The 24,733-nt window shown below is 39.2% G+C and overlaps 1 protein-coding gene across 1 annotated transcript; it reads right to left on the bottom strand.

The window, feature by feature from the left end:
• Positions 1–9,829: 9,829 nt before the first annotated feature.
• Positions 9,830–16,484, bottom strand: LOC106159647 (uncharacterized). The gene is made up of 3 exons (XM_013535972.3): positions 13,686–16,484; positions 12,682–12,788; positions 9,830–12,411 (listed from the first exon to the last, which is right to left on the bottom strand). Exons 1-3 carry the CDS (start codon positions 15,544–15,546, stop codon positions 11,842–11,844), a joined length of 2,538 nt encoding a protein of 845 aa, XP_013391426.2. The 5' UTR covers positions 15,547–16,484; the 3' UTR covers positions 9,830–11,841.
• Positions 16,485–24,733: the final 8,249 nt, after the last annotated feature.

Genomic DNA, 24,733 nt, shown 5'->3' with positions numbered 1-24,733 from the left:
AAAGTTCCAGTCTAAATCTTCAAGTCATGGCATAATTTGCAAGGCATATGAGGTTAGCGGGCCCTAAAGTAATTACTTTGGTACATTTGGGATATAAACATTATATATTTTACACTAGCAAAAATGGAATAGCATCTTTATGGTCTTAAAGCTCATTCCCAATGAAACCTAGGTAGCTCTATGTAGATCTTTAAGTGATGCTCAGCAGTAAGTATACTTCTGGAAAAAATTATCCCTATCCAGTTTTGCTTCCTACTGCAGGAGAATGGAAATGAATCACCTATACTATTTAAGAGATAAATTTTAAAAAAATGAACAACAAAACGCACTTCTTACCTTCGCAGACTTTAACTCCACCTTTATAACAAAGCACACAGTGAAGGTTCTTGTAACTTTGATCCCAACCGCCAATGACAACAGGGTTGTTGTACGCCATACAGGCGTCTCGTAAGGCTGAGTGTAGAGGGAGTGGACGAGGCACAAGATATTCGCTTCCATTGATATATCTGAATCGACAAGGACCAAACGTTTGGTTTTCCACATCCCGGAAGCAAGTCTTCAAATTCCACTCCTGTTTTGGCTCAAACATACCACTGCAACCGGCAGCTTCCAGTTTTCTTAAAACACAAGATGAGGACCTGCAATTGACAAAATGCCCAGCGTCTTCCCCCGTGCAGTAGACGAGAAGTTCCCACGGGTCCCAGCCGTTATCGACACCATTACACGCTGCACAGTACTTGTTTCTGAAGGTGATCATTGTATCTGGGTCGGTGACAGGCCGGTGCAACAGGGCGTCCTCTGAGAGACTGGCATTTGATGTATCAGTACATTTGATACGACTTTCCTCTTCTTGCCAAGATGACGGGCATTCGTCAACCATCCAAAAACTCAGTCCAAAAGTATCCATATAGGGTAAGCTGGATTGTCTTTTTCGTTGATGTAATGTTGGGCTTCTTCTACAAGAGCTTTTATGTGCCAGGAAAATAGCCGCAGGATCGACGTGTTTTTTCTGTCTTGTCCAAGAGGATGTTTTGTTAGAAGATGCAGTAGTAGTGGTGTTACTACTGGGAGTTGCTGTTGGATTCCATGCAGGAGTTGCTGCAGGTTGCAAGGTATTTTTCGCCTTTGTCAATCTGACAGAGGCGGCGCACACCGTCGTATTTTCAGTCAGTCCATAACAGCAGTCGCCATACAAGACGCACAGAGGGTCGCAGTTGCAGTAGACCTTCATGCTGCTTTCACGTTTTCCCCGAATTACACATAGCCATCTATTCGGAGGCAGACTCTCGTCAGAGAAAGAAAAGGACCCCTTCGCTGATTCTGAGGATTCAGTGCTGTTGTTCGATCTTTCAAGTAGGTTATCCTCTTGGTTGAGCGGCTCCTGCGTGATTCCCTCGTGTATGCCTCCCTCAGTGGTGGTCGATTCCTGCGTGCTGCCTTCGTGCATTTCACCATCAGTAATTGTCGGTGTCTGCGTGATGCCCTCGTCCACTCCACCCTCAGTAGTGGCCGATTCCTGGGTGATTCCCTCGTGCATTTCACCCTCAGTAGTGGCTGATTCCTGGGTGATTCCCTCGTGCATTTCACCCTCAGTAGTGGCCGGTTCCTGCGTGATTTCCTCATGCATTTCACCCTCATTAGTGGCCGATTCCTGCGTGATTCCCTCATGCATTCCACTCTCAGTAGTGGCCGGTTCCTGCGTGATTCCCTCCTGTATTCCACCCTCAGTAGTGGCTGATTCCTGGGTGATTCCCTCGTACATTCTACCCTCAGTAGTGACCGTTTCTTGCGTGATTCCCTCGTGTATTCCACCCTCAGTAGTGATCGTTTCTTGCGTGATTCCCTCGTGTATTTCACCCTCAGTAGTGGCTTGTTCCTGCGTGATTCCCTCGTGCATTTCACCCTCAGTAGTGGCCGGTGCCTGCGTGATGCCCTCGTGCATTCCACCCTCGGTAGTGGCCGGTTCTTGCGTTATTCCCTCATGCATTCTACCCTCAGTAGTGGCCGATTCCTGCTTGCTGCCCTCGTGCATTTCACCATCAGTAGTGGTCGGTGTCTGCGTGATGCCCTCGTCCACTCCACCCTCGGTAGTGGCTGATTCCTGCGTGATTCCCTCGTGCATTTCACCCTCAGTAGTGGCCGATTCCTGGGTGATTCCCTCGTGCATTTCACCCTCAGTAGTGGCCGGTTCCTGCGTGATGCCCTCATGCATTTCACCCTCAGTAGTGGCCGATTCCTGCGTGATGCCCTCGTGCATTCCACCCTCGGTAGTGGCCGGTTCTTGCGTTATTCCCTCATGCATTCTACCCTCAGTAGTGGCCGATTCCTGCTTGCTGCCCTCGTGCATTTCACCATCAGTAGTGGTCGATTCCAGCATAATGCCCTCGTGCATTCTACCCTCAGTAGTGACCGTTTCTTGTGTGATTCCCTCGTGTATTCCACCCTCAGTAGCGACCGTTTCTTGCGTGATTCCCTCGTGTATTTCACCCTCAGTAGCGACCGTTTCTTGCGTGATTCCCTCGTGTATTTCACCCTCAGTAGTGGCTGGTGCCTGCGTGATGTCCTCGTGCATTCCACCCTCGGTAGTGGCCGGTTCTCGCGTTATTCCCTCGTGCATTCCACCCTCGGTAGTGGCCGATTCCTGCGTGATTCTCTCGTGCATTCTACCCTCAGTAGTGACCGTTTCTTGTGTGATTCCCTCCTGTATTCCACCCTCAGTAGTGGCTGATTCCTGGGTGATTCCCTCGTGCATTCTACCCTCAGTAGTGGCCGATTCCTGCGTGCTGCCCTCGTGCATTTCACCATCAGTAGTGGTCGGTGTCTGCGTGATGCCCTCGTCCACTCCACCCTCGGTAGTGGCTGATTCCTGCGTGATTCCCTCGTGCATTTCACCTTTAGTAGTGGTCGATTCCTGGGTGATTCCCTCGTGCATTTCACCCTCAGTAGTGGCTGATTCCTGGGTGATTCCCTCGTGCATTTCACCCTCAGTAGTGGTCGGTTCCTGCGTGATTCCCTCATGCATTTCACCCTCAGTAGTGGCCGATTCCTGCGTGATTCCCTCATGCATTCCACCCTCGGTAGTGGCCGATTCCTGCGTGATTCTCTCGTGCATTCTACCCTCAGTAGTGACCGTTTCTTGTGTGATTCCCTCCTGTATTCCACCCTCAGTAGTGGCTGATTCCTGGGTGATTCCCTCGTGCATTCTACCCTCAGTAGTGACCGTTTCTTGCGTGATTCCCTCGTGTATTCCACCCTCAGTAGTAACCGTTTCTTGCGTGATTCCCTCGTGTATTTCACCCTCAGTAGTGGCTTGTTCCTGCGTGATTCCCTCGTGCATTTCACCCTCATTCGGGGTAGTCATCGTTGTCTCTTCTGGCACTCCAGTTCCAGAAAAGGGTGTTTCCCTAGTGGATCCCTCAAGCGGCCAAATTTGTAGATTGGGTGACTCTTGTGTGGATCCAGCGGTGTGACCATTTTCTAGAATCATAAAGAGCATGACAGCCGTCGGGTGTACAAAGGCCAGTATGCATAAAGTAATGCGGATGATCATCGTGTTTCCGAATAAAGAAATATGTGACACAGAGCATCGTTCGTTGAATTATATATTCCGCTCACGATCCCTTGGTAGAAATTATGTCACAACCCACCAGCAGCGTTGCATCCATCTTAGCCAATGAGTTCGATGCATTTCGAGACATCATTTGACAGAATGACAGTAGATGTATAATCGGTTTCTTATTTCGAGTTTTCCATTTCGGAAAAGCGGTCGGAAATGTTAATTAATTTAATGGCGGCCCCTACGGTACTGATTAACCATAGGATGGGCGATCCTGTTACCCGTAATTGGGACACGAATCTTTTCTTCCAGTTGCTTAACCAATGCTGAGCTAAACACCAACCGACTATGTTATACAATGGCATGAATGTCGATATTTAATTCCATGCTCTCGGAATCTCAATAAAACCAATTAATTCAGCGAAATAATTTTACCTTATTTTGTAAAATAATTATAATGATAATAATAATAATAATTTTTAAAAATGCGCGACAGATAAAAACGGTTTATTTCCAGACGAATTTTAAATGGTTATGCCCAATTCAGATGGAACTGTGAACTTGACAGGTTTTATAAAGTAATAAGGCTGCAGAGGGTGTATAGAAGGTAACTTTAAACAAGGTGTTATGTCTGAAGATGCTTATATGCTCTTATATCCTCCATTTGTTATCATTCCTGCGGTAATACAATATGAGTTAATTTTAGTACCAGGTGCAGGCAACACTCTTGAAAGCTTTTGGTGTTGCCAAGAAAAGAACAAGGGATAACCCTGTGAGGAATTCAGAGATTATTTTATATTTCAGATAAAAAAAATTTATGCTTTCTCGTTGTCGTGTTTTTAATCAAATAAATAAATGAGCTATTAATCCCAACAAATACACATAGTTACGAGATTTATGTTGACACATTTGCGAAAAATAACAAACTTGTTATGTGCACTTGGTAATCCACTGCGTGCTTGATATAGTTCGTGCAAAAAATTTGATGCGTTGTTCGTGGTCACTTATTTTAAGTTCATGCCATGAAATTGTGGTTTTTAAGTAATTCGGCGTTCGTGCTGACAAACGCGAGGCCAATGATCTCACACAGCAGTTACCATCATTGAGAACTGCATATGAGAGATGAGAGATGTGGCTCAAAAATCTGAGAGACGGGATCTCTGAGCAAACCAAGTGGCCAGTTGCACTTTTAATCGTTCATTCAGTTCTTTTCAAATTTGGGAAGAGCTCACGATTGCTATCAAACTATAATCAGTTACTCACAAGTGATATTTTTTTTAGCAAAAATGTTCATTGGTAAAATGTTCATTGGTAGTTGGATAATAAATGAAAATTATCAAACATAACGGGAGCGTCTACCTACCTGACATTTATAAGAGGGTCCTGGTCGCTACACCTCGTGTCAACATCGTCTCACATCAGTCCAATGAAGGCCTACGTCCAGATTGGTCGTAAGCTAACGGTATGAAAGATTTTCAGCTTCTGTTTGATTTTTTTATTTATTTATTTATTTATTTATTTTATTTTATTTTTTATTTTATTTATTTATTTATTTATTTATTTTTATTTTTTTTATTTATTTTTTTTTTTTTTTTGTAAAACTGGCGAAAACCGGCTTTTGGTAATTTTTTTAGTTATGACGCAGTGCTTACGTTGTCTGGAAGATTATTTGTATGTAGTTACAGTCATCAAGATGTTATTCGTTATTCATGGTAGGCGTACTCAATTAGCACACATTTTAAGCCGTATTTTATAACAGCTTTCATCTGTGTCTTGAAACAAATCTAAGGGACAATCTTCTTATAGCCATTAGAACCAAAGTTTTCCATCACTCATTTGTATCTGGTAACAATAATTGAAGTAATTTTAGTAATTACTTGCCAAAGTATTATCTGATTTTTGATTTCATAGCAATACAATATGTCAAAAACTTCTTATTTGAAAGATGCATATGAAGTCAATTTTTACACAAAAGCCAACCAAATGCCAACATAGGGTTTTAAATAGTATAACTAATATAACTAAGAGTGATAACCTTTTCATATTACCCCAAAATATTGAAATTTTAATGTTTTTTTTGTTTTGTTTTTTTTTGTTTTTTTTTGTGCTTGCTTTCTGTCCTGAAATGTAGCTTTCAGCTGTAAAAGGATCAAGTTCATTCAATAATAATGGTCCCATCTCCTGTTAAGTTAAAAATTATGTAATGTGAATATACCCATTTAACACATATTTAAGTCAGAATTTTATTTCGTAATGAATTTCACTCTGTATAACAGTGTTTTGCTGAATCCCCGCATTATAGTGATCCCGTTTATGTCGCAAATATATGTCTTCAACCAAATCTGAAGGATAATCCGTCGGAAGAGACATCTTTCATTACTCTATTACAGGGTCTACATATGTAGAAATTGTGATTCAGTAATTACTTGCCAGGGTATTACATGTAATACAGTATATCATAGACATGAAACAGAAGAATAATCTTGGATCCACTGGCAGCTATTTCAAATGTATTTAGAATCTCATTTGTGTCCAGATTTCCGCACTTTGAAGGGAATGCTTGGCTTAAAGATTCTCAATTTAAAGCGTCCAGCAAAAACTGGTTGCTTACCTCTTACATGTAGAAGCTCACTTTTCGTTCCCCCCCCCCCCCCCCCCCACACACACACACACACACAGACAGGGAAGCTTGTCAATTTCATCCTGTTCATTGATCAAATGCCCGTATTATATTGCTATAAAATATCCTACGCCAGTGCCCCTTTCTCATGTGAGACAAACAACTTCGACTTGTTATGTTAGACAGTATGGCACGTTTTGGGGAGATATGAAATTGATTAAATCAGGCCAATACATATCATTAATACAATATCATAAATAAACAAAAAATTCACTTCTTATATACCGCATTACTGATGCGTCTCAGCCTGTCAGCGCAGTTTACGGACGCCTGGTCATTTTTTGGCCCTGATCCCATAATCTGGGTGTTGACGCTACCACTTCCCTGGGGAGGTTATAGCCCAGCATGCCGTATGGAGTGCTGAAAGCTAGCAAACGAAAATATTTTTCTCTGTCCGACCAGGAACTTTATCCCTGCTTTAAGACCTGGGTGCTGTGTGCCAAGCACAGCAGGTATCGTTTATGATAATAGGAATGATAATCTTTATAAGCTCTAGCACATTTTACGAACATTCAAGACCAGACAAATACGTAAGTACATGTACACACACTGGACAATAGAAGTGTCACCCCTACTGAACCAATACTTTGGGGGAGATAAATGACTGTGGAATGATATGCTCCTGGCATCATTTTATTAACATGAAATTTCACAAAGAAACGGTTCTGATTGAACAATTCAACTGTATCGATATTCTGGCATTGCTTATATTCCGCCTCTTCAGACTAATAACTTGACGTCTATAATCGTTAGATAATTGCCTGTATCTTCCCATTTAGGAAGAAGACAGGAATAACATTTGCTGTACATGTACAAGACCAACAATACAATTCCATGGTACAGCGGTTTTATACTCATTAGTCACATTATAAGTAGACCAGGCATTATAACTACCCAAGATCTGCATGCCTACTTTGATTACTCTGATTTAGAGGGTGACACTTTTATTGTCCAGTGTGTGTAGTGTAAGTAGCGCAAGTCAAAAAATATTTGGATATAGTAATAAGGAATCAGAATAAAATGCACTTTTTTTACATGCTAGACCTAAAGCATGGCCTAGACCTAGGGTTGTGGGGAGGTTTTAGCCATTACTTACGGTACCTTACCGTCAGCATGTCAGGCCGAAATTTAAGACATATAATCACCATCCTTTTCGTATTCCACTCAACGTCAGGAGAAAGTGTGTTCATCTATTAGTCTGATTGCATTCAGCGAGACTCCCTGTGGACTTGGTGCGCACAAGCTGGTACGACAGATTAATTGTGAACGAACCCAGAGACGTCTACGTGACAAATACCAATGGTTGGATGGATTGATTATCATTCTTTAATGTTATGTGATGTAAATACAGAATGCATTTGAAATTCTGCGCGTAGCAGTTCGTCTTCGTAACCGCACTCAACACCAGATTCAGCGAAAAACATCCGTAACTGCAGAATTAAAATCAGAACACCTGTAATCACTGTGTAGATTTGCAGATAGAGTTCTAAAAATCAGCTTGGGAATGAAAGTAGAATGTTAAATTACACCACTAATGATTTCTGTAGTCATTGATGTAAAATTCAAAAACAAATTACCCAATTGGAAAATATTTAATGTAATGAGTAGGAAAGTATATCCGGGAATGGAAAAATCCAGGCCATTTCTTTTGCTTAGTATGAAGAGAAAATCGCAGCCGGCTTGAAAAAGATGAAAAGAACCACAAGCACATAATCGTTTTTAATTTGAATTAATCACATAAATTACATAAGAGCATGCCTAACTTGAATAAGCATATCACCAAAGTTAAAGAGATAACAACTGTTCCAATAATTTTCACATTCACAATAAAAATATTTTTAAAACTCACAGATATTTATAACGAACTCCATTTTACCAACAAAACAATAGTTATCGCAATCTGTGCTTACCATCAGACCACATGGGTTTTCATAGATGGCTTTACCTTCGTAATAATCTCTTAAGAATTTATTATAACAAATAAAATTTTGAGAAAAAAAACATGAATTAACTTTGAATGTCAGAATGGATTCATTAACCATTGGTTAATATGAAAAATCGTCATTTCCCCCAAGTTTTTAACCCCAAAACGAACGGTTTTTATCCCTTTGACCTGGTGGTATGGCTGCTGACTTCTAGGGGGCTTAGGCTTACTGTGGTAACTGAGGCAGTTTAGAACCGTTTTTTAAGGAACTAAGAAAGTGGAACTAGTTGATTAGTCGACTTGGGATAGTGTCCTTGGTAAAGAACAGGTATGTACACCCTTTAAAGTGAATATTAATTTAAGTAAAACCTGATCATTTGTTAACTATTCCATAGAGCATACCTGTCACAAAATGGCGTCCGCATAAGTTGGTTAGTTGGCATTATTTCCAAAGAATTATGAACAATTTAATACTCTAATTAAAGTTTCAAAAAATTATATTAGATGCAGACAAAAGTATTCGGTGAATATGATAAATGCATTCTGATGGTGGCAAGACCGAATATGTTTGGCTTGGAGCGAAATGGCAAACACATTTGAAACAAAAGGGACAAACTTATTCTATTACATCATTAACATTCATTGAAATTGTTTTAACGAATGTAGATTAAAATCAGTATGTTAAGTAATTAAGTGGACGATTTGATTTTAAACAAAACCAGGTCGTCAGGTCGTCTGTAAAGTGACCGCGCGCAACGTTTGACTGAGAAACTGATGACTGTAGGTTATCCTACAGACCCGTAACCGGAGAGGGGGGATATTCGAAAGAACCCCTTTTTTGACGGGAAAAGGTCCCGTCTGGGTAACATTTTATATGGGTACATGAAGGTTTCATAGTAAAAAGTCCACCTTTTCAGAAAAAGAACCCCCTTTTAAAATTTCTGGCTACGGGCCTGTCACATTTAAATGCTTATTTATTTATTTATTTTACTTTTATCAATTATTATTTTTGTAAGAACTCAATTAAGGCTTGAAGTCACCAATTCCAAGGGAGGGGGGACTTTTTTGAAAAAAATGTGGATCTTTTTATCTACATCGTTGACACAGCTTTTGATTCAGGGGGGACTTTTTTTCGGCCAAAACTGTGGTTCTTATAACCGAACCCTTCCCTCTTCTACTAGCCTACGCATATCGCCTACAAACATTCATAATACGAACTAAAAAAACTGAAAGTGAAATAATGCATTGAACATAATGCTCTGCGCATTTTTTTTTTTTTTTCAAAAGTAGGCACGGGTAACCATCTGCCCCAGGGAATCGCTCACACGATCTTTTGGTCCATGTGCAATATGTTGAATCAGTCGTATTGGAGAATTTATAATAAAGCGGAAACACGGAATGGTAACGTGATTGTTGACCTCGTCAAATTGGGTCGGGTTTTGGACAGGATTGACAATCAGTTCTGATATTTCTTAACAAATCAGTATAATTTATTATAGGGTCTATTAAATGTGATAATAACTGAAATTTGTAAAATAACGTATTTTTTAAAAATATTTTCATGAATGCTTTCTTTTCTTTTTTTTTAAACATACCTGTGCTTCTTCGTTTTTTGAACGTTCTCAGCGCATTTCTTTTCATTATATTCTCAAAGTTTTGTGCTGGTTAAATAGCTTTTTATTCATGTTTAAGTTGAAATAGAAATAAAATCCAAATTTTAATTTTAAAATTATTATAAAAATTATATTAAAACATTAAAATATCAACAGAGAAAGGATAAATAATGTTTTCTTTATTCATAACACTGGAACGAAGTAAAGTTACTACAGGCTAACAATATCATTATTGGTGAAATACAAGGATAGCTATATGTGAACATCGATTGTATTTGATAGATGTATTGATAGGGTAAATGAGCACCATTAAATAATATAATATAATATAATATCCGTTTAAATTGTCTTGCTTTTGGCTAATTCTCGGCATCAGTACTAAGAAAATGCCTAAAATGTCTAATTCTAAAGTTATGCTACAACATATAAATGTGCTTCAATAGTTAACACTCTGGAATTAATAATTCGTTCGCAAAGATCAATTTTACGCAACATGTTTGTTATTAATAGACACATGCAGTGCTCACATGCTCAATTATGGAACATTTTGAAAGATAAAGCTTCAAAAATGTAATAATCCCCTCCCCCCAACAAAAAAAACTTTGATAAAGCTGGCTGTAGCAATGACGAACAATTTTCAAAAAATTACGGAAGCGGAAGAAAATCTCTGAGTAATTCACAACAGGTGTTGTGTAACAGATCTAAGCTTAATCAAAGTCCACTTGTACCTTTTTAGATCAGTCTCTGGTGCTTGCTGTTGCACGTCAGTTTCGTCCTGCGGATAAGAAGGGTGACAAAGTCAATGCCTTGTTTCAAAGCCCAGGGGGTACACTGGATGAGCTGAGAAAAGCTTTTATCGAGGAGTGGGCAAATCTCAGCCAAAGGTACACTGAGCATCAACAGAGTCAGTGCCTCGAACAATGGATCATGTCTATGGCAGCTAATTCTTGCTACGAGACACCGTCACTGTGATAAAATAACTCATTGCATAGCATTACCTTCGCCATTTCAGGCTTCCTTGAACATTAAATTTGCTTTCCCATACAAATTGCCGCTAATTTACCAAGTTAATTTTTTAAAATACCATATATACTGTAATTTGAACAAAATATTATATCAAAACACTGATGTGCCTGTAAAACAATGTATTTTGAAATCGTTTAAACTCTGAAATAGCAGATAAAATATCCTTTTGAAATATTTCATAATTTTAGCAAGAGTGGAGGTCTTGTTACTGTTAAATTGAATCAAAACTAATTTGTGGTGTGGACAAATGATAAAAATTCAATATAGAATGATTCACCAACATGGTTAATAAGCAAAATCCATAATACTGAGTATTCCTTCTCAAATATCGATTTTAATACTTAAAAGTAACAAAGGGATGAATTGTTGCTACAAAATGGATGCTTTTGCTATAAAACTCGTAATAATCATACCATGCCAACCTACTGTTAGATACGGTCTATAAATACCCTCAACATTCAGAATGTAAGATAGGTGGCTTTAAAGATGCATACAAAGTCAATTTTTTGTCACAAAAACCAACCAAATGCCAGTGTATAGTTTCAAGGAGTATAACTAAGAGAATTACTAAAAGACATTGATTTATTTTACCCGAAAATGATGTTAGAAAGGATTTTTCTGCTAGCATTCTCTGCTGTATGTCAATGGGGCAGAAAAGTAGGTCACGAAAGTAGGTTAAATTTCCGACCAAAAATTTAAAGAAAGGAGCAGTCTAGATCTCTTAAATGGCTGATCGAGTGATCTTTTCAGACTATCCCTTGGCATGTCGAATTTATTTGAGTCGTATAAGAAACTATATAGTAGAAGTGGTTTACTTGCGTTACTGGAAATCCACGCTCCACCGATGCTCGATTCGTATGTACCTTTTAAAACGCCAAAGTTCTGGGCAAATAAAAAAAATCAAATAGATGATATAACCGTTATTATTTAACTAAACAAAAAAATTACAACAATTTATATTTAAATATCCAAGTGTTTATTCACAAGGCCAAATCAGTGCCCAACCCTACATTTATCCTTTAATGGGCTTCTTTTTTCATACCTAGAAAGCCCAAACCGCTGTCACCATCGCCATTAGCATCAAAAGTCTTTTGGTACCGGCTTGAATGTTTCCTCGGTTCTGCTTTGGGGTTGAGATCGTGGTCGCACCATAAAATGGCGTCACGGAGCCGTCTTTCGTGGCGTTCGCCGAGCAAGCAGAGAACGACGCTGTACGTATCCCTACGGGTCCACCGGGAATATCCAACTGCACATTTCGCAGAGCGTTTTCCATCCATGTTTGTACTTGGTCGAAAACGTTACGACCTTCCTCGTAGTTTGCAAGTCTCGCGTGAAGGATGAGCAAAGTTTGAACGAGGAAAGTGAAGGACGAGTTCTCCCCGCTGTGTTTCGGACTGCAGGAAACAATACGCGCATTCACGGTTTGCAGTACATTTCTCATTCGACCATCACGGACTATATTCGTACAACCATTCCCCGGTGTTGGAATCCAGCCGCAGGGTTCAAAATTCAAGTAAACCGTTGACTTTAATACCGTGAAATTATACAGAATAGGGCGGCAGCCCTGGTCATCTGGAACATACCCAATGGGACAAAGCTCCTGATCTATAGCCTGGAGAAAAAGAGAACGTGTGCGGATTTGTGGAACATTTATACTATTCAATAACAAATAGCAACACAACAGTTGAGCTAAGGTTCATGTATTTACGATACCGGCAGTCTAAGACCATAAAACCAACACAGAACTGCTGGCACTAATGATATTAAAATGTTAACATAAACTCGGGAAAGAATTAGTAGAGTAACAGTCCCTAATCTGTTTGTTAATTTGCAATTTTTATTATCATCATCGTTATATCTTTATCGTAATTTGCTTTCTCACCAAATCCATGAGGTCGTTCATTTGTTTTCTGTCTTGATCTCCGACGTGCAACAGAGAGCGGAAAGAGAAGCCATCGAATTTCGAATTCGACGTTGCGGAGCTCTGATCTGAATATAACATTGAACAGTTACTTAGTTACAGTTTTTTTTTTTGGGGGGGGGGAGGGGGGAACATTGTAAGCTTTCTCGAATCAACCAATGCTTCAAGACTCGATTGTGAGCCCGGTCGCTCAGTTAAATCAGAATACGGTTGTGTAATGATAGCCTACTAGTAAAACTTTCCTCTTGGGATAGAAATTACCAAGTATATTCTATAATGTGTTCCTCAATATAGTGTCAAACGTTTTTCCATATTTGCAAGTGTAATTTATGTATAAAAGTTTTGTTTTACAAAGTCTAAAATAATTACACTGATGACCGCTAACCACACTAAATGTGCCAATCTTTCATAAGGCGTCAGTAAAAGGCATAATTCTGTCCTTTCGGAACAATTTATAACTCCTAAAACAATAGGAAGACATATATTGCCGGTAATAAGGCAAATTTGACCTTGACATTTTGATGGGAGTTACTGGGTTGCTTAGTAGTACTGACTCGTGCTCTTCTAGCTTTCTTATGGTAGTAACGGTCAAGGTCACAAGAGAGAAGGCGTCAATTTGATTGCTCATATTGGCTGGCTAACCCATCAAATTGAAAGGAAGAAGGTTCCAGTCTAAATCTTCAAGTCACGGACAAGGTATGAGGTAATTACTTTGGATCTATTGGGACATATATATTTCACACTCGCTAAAATGGAATAGAATCCTTAACGTCTTAGAGCTCATTCGATCCCAATGAAACCTACGTAGCTCTACGTAGATCTTTAAGCGATGCTCGGCAGTAAATTTACTTTTGGAAAATTACCCCTATCCAGTTTTGCTTGCTACTACAGGAGAACGGAAATGAATCACCTATACTATTCAAAAGATAAATTTAGAAAAAGGAACAACAAAACGCACCACTTACCTTCGCAGACTTTAACTGGACCTACATAACAAAGTATACAGTGAACGTTCTTGTAACTTTGATCCGAGCCGCTTATGACAACAGGGTTGTTGTACGCCATACAGGCATCTCGTAAGGCTGAGTGCAGAGGAAGTGGACGAGGCAAACGATATGGACTTCCATTGGTATATCTGAACCGACAAGGACCAAACGCAGGGTTCTCAACGTCCCGGAAGCACGTCTTCACATTCCACTCCTGTTTGGGCTCAAACGTACCACTGCAACCGACAGCTTCCAGTTTTCTTATAACACAAGATGAGGACCTGCAATTAGCAAAATGCCCAGCGTCTTCCCCCAGGCAGAAGACGACAAGTTCCCACGGGTCCCAGCCGTTTGCGATACCATTACACGCTGCACAGTACTTGTTTCTGAAGGTGAGCATTGTAGCTGGGTCGGTGACTGGCCGCTGCAAGATGGCGTCCTCTGAGAGACTGGCATTTGATGCATCAGTACACTTGATGCGACTTTCCTCTTCTTTCCAAGATGACGGGCATTCGTCAACCATCCAAAAACTCAGTCCAAAATTGTCCATATAGGGTAAGTTGGTTTGCTGGTTTTGTCGGAGTAATGCTGGGCTTCTTCTACAAGAGCTTTTATGTGCCAAAAAAATAGCCGCAGGGTCGACTTGTTTTTTCTGCCTTGTCCATGTTTTGTTAGAAGATGCAGTAGAAGTGGTGTTACTACTGGGAGTTTCTGTTATATTCCATGCAGGAGTTGCTACATGTTGCAAGGTACTTTTCGCCGTTGTTAATCTGACAGAGGCGGCGCACACCGTCGTGTTTTCAGTCAGTCCATAACAGCAGTCGCCATACAAGACGCACAGAGGGTCACAGTTGCAGAGGACCTTGATGCTGTTAACACGTTTTCCCTGAAGTACACATAGCCATTTGTTCGCAGGCAGACTCTCGTCAGAGAAAGAAGAGGACCTATTCGCTGATTCTGAGGATTTACTGCTGTTGTTCGATCTTTCAGGTAGGATATCCTCTTGATTTAACGGCTCCAGCGTGATTCCTCCGTGATTTCTACCCTCAGTAGTGACCGATTCTTGTGTGATTCCCTCGTTCATTTCACTCTCATGATCAGTAGTGGGCGATTCCTGCGTGATTCCCTCGTGCATTTCACCCTCAGTAGTGGCCGATTCCTGTGTGATGCCCTCGTGCATTTCACCCTCAGTAGTGGCCGATTCCTGCGTGATGCCCTCGTGCATTTCACCCTCAGTAGTGGCCGATTCCTGCGTGATGCCCTCGTGTATTCCACCTTCAGTAGTGGCCGATTCCTGCGTGATGCCCTCTTGCATTTCACCCTCCGTAGTGGCCGATTCCAGCGTGATTCCCTCGTGCATTTCACCCTCAGTAGTAGCCGATTCCAGCGTGATTCCCTCGTGCATTTCACCCTCAGTAGTGGCCGATTCCTGTGTGATGCCCTCGTGCATTTCACCCTCATTAGTGGCCGATTCCTGCGTGATTCCCTCGTGCATTTCACCCTCAGTAGTGGCCGATTCCTGCGTGATGCCCTCGTGTATTCCACCTTCAGTAGTGACCGATTCCTGCGTGATGCCCTCGTGCATTTCACCCTCAGTAGTGGCCGATTCATGCGTGATTCCCTCGTGCATTTCACCCTCATTCGGGGTAGTCATCGTTGTCTCTTCAGGCACTGCACTTCCAGAAAAGGGTGTTTCCCTAGTGGATCTCGCAAGTGGCCAGATCTCTAAATTGGGTGACTCTTGTGTGGATCCAGCGGTGTGACCATTTTCTAGAATTATGAGCAGCACAGCCGTCGGGTGAACTAAGGCCAGTATGCATAAAGTAATGCGGATGATCATCGTGTTTCCGAATAAAGAAATGTGTGACAAAGAGCATTGTTCGTTGAATTATATATTCCGCTCACGACCCCTTGGTAGAATTTATGTCACAACCCACAAGCAGCGTTGCATCCATCTTAGCCAATGAGTTAGATGCATTTCGAGACATCATTTGACAGAAGGGCAGAAACCACTAAATAGGCCAATACCTGACTGAAGAAACCACTAAATCGGTCAATAAGCGAATGTTATAGAAAATTAGTGCTTTTTTCCGTTTTTTCCTGGTATTTCTTGTGTGTTGCTTGGGTTAATTTTGGTATCAGCTAGCAGGCTAGGGTGTAAACCTCTGCCAGTTTTTTTTATTTTTTTTTATTTTATTTTTTTTATTTATTTATTTTTTTTTTTCAGGACCAGGCACAGGTGCGGTGCAGTCGGGAGACCTGTGGCGGAGGGGGCTACTGACTGTGAGTGGTGTAGTGGTTTGTTTACAAACAGAAGGGTGCACATGTTCAAGTAATGCCGGTCAGAAATAATGTCTTGTGACAGTATATTTTTGTGCTATTGAGAGTTATGTCAGTGTGTCTGCAATCCATGGGGATGAAAATCACTCAGTAATTTTGTTCATGCAGTTTTGCAGGCATTTCTTAGAATGGTCGTCAATGGGAAATTATCTGGTGGTTTCTGTCCAAAAAAACAGTGGGTGTAAATGCGGTGTCTTATTTCGAGTTTTCCATTTCGGAGAAGCGGTCGGAAATGTGAATTAATATAATGTTGGCCATTAAGTTATAAATTAACCAGAGGATGGCGGTGTCCGTAATTGGGACACCACTCGAGTTGCTTTACCAATGCACATACGCACTGAGCTAAACACCAACCGACGATGTTATGAAATTGCATGAATGTCGCTATTTAATTTCATGCAGCCCTCAGAACCCCAACAAAACCAATTAATTCAGCGAAATATCTTTACCTAATTTTGTAATAATAATAATAATAATAATAATAATAATAATAATAATAAATAAATAAATAAACAAATAAATAAATAAATAAATAAACAGATAAAAATGGCATATTTGCCAGATGGATTTTAAATAGATTCACATGTATGCTCATTTCAGATGGAACTGTGAACTTGACAGGTTCTAAGAAGAAATGTGGCTGCAGAGGATCTATGAAGAGCGTTACTTAAAGGACAATGGTCATATGAAAATCCATTTCTCGAATTTTGAAGATTCAACACTCAATCTATACACTAGAGGTATGTTTTTATCGATCCCCGCCATTTAAAAATTATAAAAACAATCTATTAGTAGTAAAAAAGCGTTTTAGTAAACCTCACCTCAATATGCATAAATGAAGCAACAGATCTGGGTCACGCGGTACTGTGACGACAGTTGGGATAAAGGTCTATGAGACTCAACTGAGCTGCATGGTGCAAACAGACAGAATAATTTTGGAAAGTTGTGTTGAACGGAGTTGAGCAATTTTCTTTATGCAACAGTGTGTTGCCGTGGGATTCACCAAAATTGCAGCACTCCTTGACTATCTTTCTTTATCTGTGACGGTCTTCCGTGACTAACTTACTAACTTCGGTGACAATAGTTGCGATCCTCGCGATCTCGGTCACCTCAGGTGATTTAGATCATATCAAAAGCTGATAGTCTTTAAGATACTGTCATCAGTTGGCAAGCTTACTAATTGCTGATGCATTTTTAAATTCATTGTAGTTGACCAAGAGCTCGTTAACAATAAAACCTGTTAATTATGCACCGCTGCAATTCCCAAGCCAGGTAATAACAGGTATGAAACTCGTCTTGGTGGGCTTTCATATTTTTTAATATATATCATTTATTTCATGGGGTTATTTTATTGGTATTTGTAAATGACGTTAAATATCAATACTTAAACAATTAAGTTCAAACACTGTCGCGAACATTAATAAAAGAAATTGCTCTCAGGGTATCTTGAAGCTTCCGTGGAAGAAAACGTGTTGAGGAAAAACAGGAAAAAGAGCGTTACATTAAAGAAAAAATGGGAACTGCTGTAATAAAATGGTTCGTTATCCTAATTCGTTTATGCTTTGAGGATTTGTTTCTGAAGATTATTTCATCTGAAATATTAAATAATTTAAAAGATTGATTATTTTATAACTTGAAACGCAAATTCTGCGTCAGTACGCAATTTTTTTTTTTTTTTTTTTTTTTTTTTTTTTTTGCAAATTTGTAAGCTTATAACACCGTGCTCTAAAGATCTACTCAAGAAAAAAATTTGCTTGGGTAAAATTGAGTACGGAATGAACTGGAGACACTTGGCTTGTCATTAAGTTTACACGAAAATAACACGAAAATATGTCAGGTAACTTTATACTGTCTTTGAAAGAGTAAAGATTGAAAGATAATTTTAGACAAACTTTGACGGGGGAAATACCTACAAAGAGTAATGGGCTATTTCGCCAACGTCTTGTTGAAAATTTTACACTGCAATTCTATTCAAATAAGCTAAGGAACAAATTGCCAAATTTATACTCTCATCACATAACAGGGGGGTAACCAGACCTGCAAAAATTGTACGCACATATTTAAAAAAATTACAAGCACATACAGCAAAATGTAGACTTACGCAAAACATGAAGGACAGCGTAATCACAGCAAATGTACCTCATATAGTAGCTTAATTTCCATTAATAATAAAATCATCATTTAAGTCAAAAATATTCTCGCGATTTAATAACTATTTTAATTTACCCAGAACGGTATATTAATTTAAAGACGGTTAACTGAAATATAGTTTTATGATTTGTTTGTGAAAATTGCCCATGTCACCCTGTTAGTTTGGAGGTCTAAGCTGGATCAAGTCCGTGTTAAAATTCCTATGAAGTTGTGCAGGAAAAATTCTTCCTTTCTTTCTCTAGCTCCTCGATAAACCTGGTGTTCAGATTTTATCTAGTACCCCCAGGTCTACGGGAGCTGCGCTTTGTAACTAACGCACAGGTAGATTTTTACCTGAGATAACTGGAGTAAAGCTTAGATAGAGAGTGCGTTCGATACAAGCAAGACAAATTGAATGCCATTTAACCCTCTAATTAAGAGGTAAAGGAAGTTCCAGTTAGTCGGATGATTAAGATAGGACTTGTAAAGGTAACGGGCATTGTTTACCTCAGTTTAATAAAAGTATGCAAGACGGAGTGTCAGCGGTTTAATAAAATTAATTGAATTTCACAAATAACATGGACCTCATATGCAATAATCAACATTTCCCTTAACTTATTCAAATGCAGTGTTTTATACAACTTGGGATAACCATAATGAAATGCTTGTTAAAGAAATGACTAGACGGGAAATGGTTTTACACAGCTTCACGAGGATTTATACCCCTCGGGTAAGAGATTTGAATGAGTATAAACTTTTATCAGAAGCCAGAGAAGTCATCTTACAGGTAGACAATGCAGCTCAGTTTGACAGCTAAGCACGCTCTGTTCTCCAGTGGCTCGATTGTCGTCATCGGACCACGTGACCACGTAGCTCATTAACTCCCAGGCCGAGCAAATAGGGCGTTTTTTAAAGCCAAACAATTACAAATGAGCTTTTAATTTGTGTATTTGGATAAAGATATCGTTAGTTGGGCATGTTTTCTGAAGAATATGTTCCGTTGAAGCCATTCTGACGGTATGAAGCAAATCCTTTAAGAATAGGTGTTATGTCTGCAAAGATCATGGGCGTAACTAGGCATACGCACGGATGCACTGTGCGTACAATTTTTTTGGCCAACCATGATATCATTTTATATAAATTTAGTGTATTTTTCACGGAATATAAAAGAAAATCCTCTGCTTATTAAAGTCACCTGCATGTACAAATCCTCTGTATCCATTGTATAGGCACAATTGTTCTGACCCCCCCCCCCCCCTCCCCGTCTTGCAAACTGAGGCTAACAATGCCTGTAACCTTGACAAGTCCAATCTTAATCGTCCATCTAACTGGAACATCCTTTACCTCTTAATTGGAGGGTTCAGAGGCCCTCAACTCTTCTGTACAATCTTTCTTCAGAATATCAAGGGCATTCTCACTGGCTATATTCATCTCAGGTAAAAATCTGCCTGAGTGTTATTTCCAAAGAGCAGCTCGATCCCGCAACCCTGGGGGAACTAGATAAAATCTGGACACCAGGTTTAAGAAGGAGCTAGAGAAACAAAGGAATAATTTTTCCTGCAAAACTTCAAATAATTTTGACACGGACTTGACCCAGCTTACCCCTCCAAACTAACAGGGTGACATGGGCAATTTTTACAAACAAATAATTAAACTTAGATGTATCAGAGCTCTGTCGTGTCGTACAATTGGTTGGTTTTGGGAACCATGCATCCACATGTAAGGTGAATGAAACCGTATGTTAGTTCAACTCAGAGGTGGATCCAGGATTTTTCGAAGGGGGTAACACATATGCGAAGCTAGTCTCCTTTTAAATAAATATACCGTTCTGGGTGACAAGAATATTGAAACTTTTTTAATTGCAAGAATATTTCTGACTAAATGATGATTTTATTATTAATGGAAATTAAGCTGCGATGTATGATACACATGCAGGGTTGTAGCCTCCGATGTGGGCAGCTGCCCCCCCCCCCCCGGGATTTGAGGTGCAAAGAAAAAAAAAATAAATAAATAATAATAATAATCGCAGAGGTAAAAAAATAATTGCAAAGTTGGTTTGAATTCCGTGAGAAAATGCACTCATGGCCACTAGACAATCATTCAACAATATGTTTACAAAGGTGTACTGTTTCTAGCCAACTCAGTTCATGCCAAAATGCTCACCCTCCCTTAGGAAATGAAGTCCAATTGGCGTGTTGTGTTGAAAAAATGACTGTACTTATGGCAAAATGAACCCAAAATTTCTGACTTCTGATTGAGCAATAAATAATAGTTAAAATGCACCAGAATGCAGTATTATACATACAGTTTTAAAAAATTTTCCACATCGTGGGAGGGGGAAACCCCCTCCCACACCCTCCCCCCTCGGGGGCTCCGCCCCCTAGTGTCCGCTTACTGCCCCCCCACCCCCCTGGAATTTTGCTCAGGCTACGGCCCTGATATGCTGTAATTACGCTGTCCTTCATCTCTTGCGTTAGTCTACATTTTGCTGGGAATTTAAAAATCTGTGCGTACAATTTTTTAAGGTCTGGTTACGCCCCTGAAGATGCTTATAAATTGACTCCTGTTTCCTCCGTAACTTAAATTGGGTTTGATATCATTTCTGCGGTAATACAATATGGGCTAATTTTAGTACCAGGTGCAGGCAACACTCCTGAAAGCATTTGCCAAGAAAAGCACAATATACCTTAAATAACCCTGTGTCATGTTCAGATGATTTATTTTATATTTCAGATAAATACACTTGTTTTTCTCGGTTTAATGCCTTTAATCAAATTGATAAATGAGCTAATTATTTACCACAAATAGACAAAAATTTGTGTTAAAGGACAATGTTCATGTAAAAATCCATTTCTCGAATTTTGAAGATACAGCACTCAATCTATACACTAGAGGTATGTTTTAATCGATCCCCGCCATTTAAAAATTATAAAAACAATCTATTAGTAGAAAAAAAAGCGTTTTAGTAAACCTCACCTCAATATGCAAAAATGAAGCAACAGATCTGGGTCACGTGGTACTGTGACGACAATCACGATAAAGGTCTATGAGACCCAACTGGGCTGCATGGTGCTTACAGACGGAGAAGTTACGGAAAGTTGTGTTGAACGGAGTTGAGGAATTTGCGTTATGCCTCGGTGTGTTGCCGTGGGATTCACCAAAATTGCAGCTCTCGTTGACAATCTTTCTTTGTCTGTGACGGTCTTCTGTGACTTACTTATTAACTTTGGTGACAATAGTTGCGATGCTCTAGATCATGGTCACCTCAGGTGGTTTAGATCATATCAAGAGCTGGTAGTCTTTCAGATTAACTGTCATCAGTTGGCAAACTTACTGATTGCTGATGCATTTTAAATGCATTGTAGTTGACCAAAAGCTCGTTTACAACAAACCTGTTAATTATACACCGCTGCAATTCCCAAGCCAGGTAATAACAGGTATGGTGGGCTTTCATATTTTTCAATATATCTCATTTATTTCATGGGGTTATTTTATTGGTATTTGTAAATGACGTTAAATATCAATACTTAAACAATTAAGTTCAAACACGGTCGCGAACATTAATAAAATAAATTGCTCTCAGGGTATCTTGAAGCTTCCGTGGAAGAAAACGTGTTGAGGAAAAACAGGAAAAAGAGCGTTATATTAAAGAAAAAATGGGAACTGCTATAATAAAATGGTTCGTTATCCTAATTCGTTTATGCTTTGAAGATTTGTTTCTGAAGATTATTTCATCTGAAATATTAAATAATTTAAAAGATTGATTATTTTATAACTTGAAACGCAAATTCTGCGTCAGTACGCAATTTTTTTTTTGCAAATTTGTAAGCTTATAACACCGTGCTATAAAGATCTACTCAAGAAAAAAAATTGCTTGGGTAAAATTGAGTACGGAATGAACTGGAGACACTTGGCTTGTCATTAAGTTTACACGAAAATATGTCAGGTAACTTTATACTGTCTTTGAAAGAGTAAAGATTGAAATATAATTTTAGACAAACTTTGACGGGGGAAATACCTACAAAGAGTAATGGGCTATTTCGCCAACATCTTGTTGAAAATTTTACACTGCAATTCTATTCAAATAAGCTAAGGAACTAATTGCCAAATTAATACTCTCATCACATAACAGGGGGGTAACCAGACCTGCAAAAATTGTACGCACATATTTAAAAAGATTACAAGCACATACAGCAAAATGTAGACTTACGCAAAACATGAAGGACAGCGTAATCACAGTAAATGTACCTCATATAGTAGCTTAATTTCCATTAATAATAAAATCATCATTTAAGTCAAAAATATTCTTGCGATTTAATAACTATTTTAATTTACCCAGAACGGTATATTTATTTTAAAGGCGGTTAACTGAAATATAGTTTTATGATTTGTGTGTGAAAATTGCCCATGTCACCCTGTTAGTTTGGAGGTCTAAGCTGGATCAAGTCCGTGTTAAAATTCCTATGAAGTTGTGCAGGAAAAATTCTTCCTTTCTTTCTCTAGCTCCTCGATAAACCTGGTGTTCAGATTTTATCTAGTACCCCCAGGTCTACGGGAGCTGCGCTTTGTAACTAACGCACAGGTAGATTTTTACCTGAGATAACTGGAGTAAAGCTTAGATAGAGAGTGCGTTCGATACAAGCAAGACAAATTGAATGCCGTTTAACCCTCTAATTAAGAGGTAAAGGAAGTTCCAGTTAGATGGATGATTAAGATAGGACTTGTAAAGGTAACGGGCATTGTTTACCTCAGTTTAATAAAAGTATGCAAGACGGAGTGTCAGCGGTTTAATAAAATAAATTGAATTTCACAAATAACATGGACCTCATAAGCAATAATCAACATTTCCCTTAACTCATTCAAATGCAGTGTTTTATACAACTTGGGATAACATAATGAAATGCTTGTTAAAGAAATGACTAGACGGGAAATGGTTTTACACAGCTTCACGAGGATTTAGACCCCTCGGGTAAGAGATTTGAATGAGTATAAACTTTTATCAAAAGCCAGAGAAGTCATCTTACAGGTAGACAATGCAGCTCAGTTTGACAGCTAAGCACGCTCTGTTCTCCAGTGGCTCGATTGTCGTCATTGGACCACGTGACCACGTAGCTCATTAACTCCCAGGCCGAGCAAATAGGACGTTTTTTAAAGCCAAAAATTTACAAAATGAGCTTTTAATTTGTGTATTTGGATAAAGATATCGTTAGTTGGGCATGTTTTCTGAAGAATATGTTCCGTTCAGGCCATTCTGACGGCATGAAGCAAACCCTTTAACACATTTAATGCTGTCTGCTTTTCCCGCAGTTTTAAGTAGGGGTCGTTAACCATTGGTAAGTATGGGAAAATTGCCGTTTACTCCCGGAAAAGCCAATTTTTGACCAAAACGAAGAGTTATTTTGACTTAAACACATAATAACAACCCTGTCAAATACACTTGGTAAACTACTGCGTGCTTTATAGAGTTCGTACAAACAATTTGATACGTTGTTCGTGGTCACTAATTTAAAGTTCGTGCCATGAAATTGTGAAATTGTGGTTCTTTAGTAATTCGGCGTTCGTGCTGACAAAACCGAGACTAGTGGTCGCACACAGCAATTACCATCAATACACAATGAGGACTGCATATGAGAGATGAGAGATGTGGCTCAAAAATCTGAAAGAAGGGATCTCTGAGCAAACCAAGTGGCCAGTTGCACTTTTAATCGTTCATTCAGTTCTTTTCAAAGATGGGAAGAGCTCACGATTGCTATCAAGATAAAATCAGTAACTCACTAGTGATAATCTTTTTTTTTTTAGCAAAATGTTCATTACCTTGGCAGTTAGATAATAAATGAAAATTATCAAACATAACGGTGGCGTCTATCTACCTGACATTTATAAGAGGGTCCTGGTCGCTATACCTCGTGTCAACATCGTCTCACATCAGTCCAATTTTTTTTTTTTTTTTTTTTTTTTTTTTTTTGAAAAACTGGCGAAACCCGGCTTTTGGTAAAATCTTTTTAGTAATGACACAGTGCTTACGTTGTCTGGAAGATTATTTGTATGTGGCTACAGTGATCAAGATATTATTCGTTATTCATGGCAGGCGTACTCAATTAGCACACATTTTAAGCCGTATTTTATAACAGCTTTCATATGTGTCTTGAAACAAACCTGAGGGACAATCTTCTTATAGCCATTAGAACCAAAGTTTTTCATCATTCATTTGTATCTGGTATCAGTGATTGAAGTAATTGTAGTAATTACTTGCCAAAGTATTATCTGATTTTTGATTTTATGGCAATAATATATGTCAAAAACTTCTTATTTGATAGATGCATATGAGGTCAATTTTTCCACAAAAGCCAACCAAATGCCAACATAGAGTTTTAAATAGTACATGTATAACTAATATAATTTTAAGTTAAACGAGACTTACTTGTAAGTTGACGTTGGACTGGAATTCTGTCTTAAAAGCAAGCAAGCGAAGTCTCAACATCTGAAGAGCGCAGTCCCACATCTCGCAGAGTCTCGCGTCATATTTTAAAGATAACTTAGTGACACATGTATCACAA

Source organism: Lingula anatina, chromosome 9 (genome assembly GCF_051362555.1).
Source record: "Lingula anatina isolate TDL-2025a chromosome 9, LinAna3.0, whole genome shotgun sequence".
Classification (NCBI taxonomy): domain Eukaryota; kingdom Metazoa; phylum Brachiopoda; class Lingulata; order Lingulida; family Lingulidae; genus Lingula; species Lingula anatina.
The sequence above is the reverse complement of the archived record's forward strand: the minus strand, read 5'-3'. Positions and strand labels throughout refer to the sequence as shown.

What these genes read in the sequence shown, in the direction of transcription:
- LOC106159647 (XM_013535972.3), bottom strand. Translation starts at nt 15,546, where the DNA reads ATGATCATCCGCATTACTTTATGCATACTGGCCTTAGTTCACCCGACG. An exon ending in TCCAGTTAAAGTCTGCGAAG is followed by an intron (nt 12,789 to 13,685) that starts GTAAGTGGTGCG and finishes TGTTATATTCAG; the next exon opens with ATCAGAGCTCCGCAACGTCG. An exon ending in TGAACGACCTCATGGATTTG is followed by an intron (nt 12,412 to 12,681) that starts GTGAGAAAGCAA and finishes CTTTTTCTCCAG; the next exon opens with GCTATAGATCAGGAGCTTTG.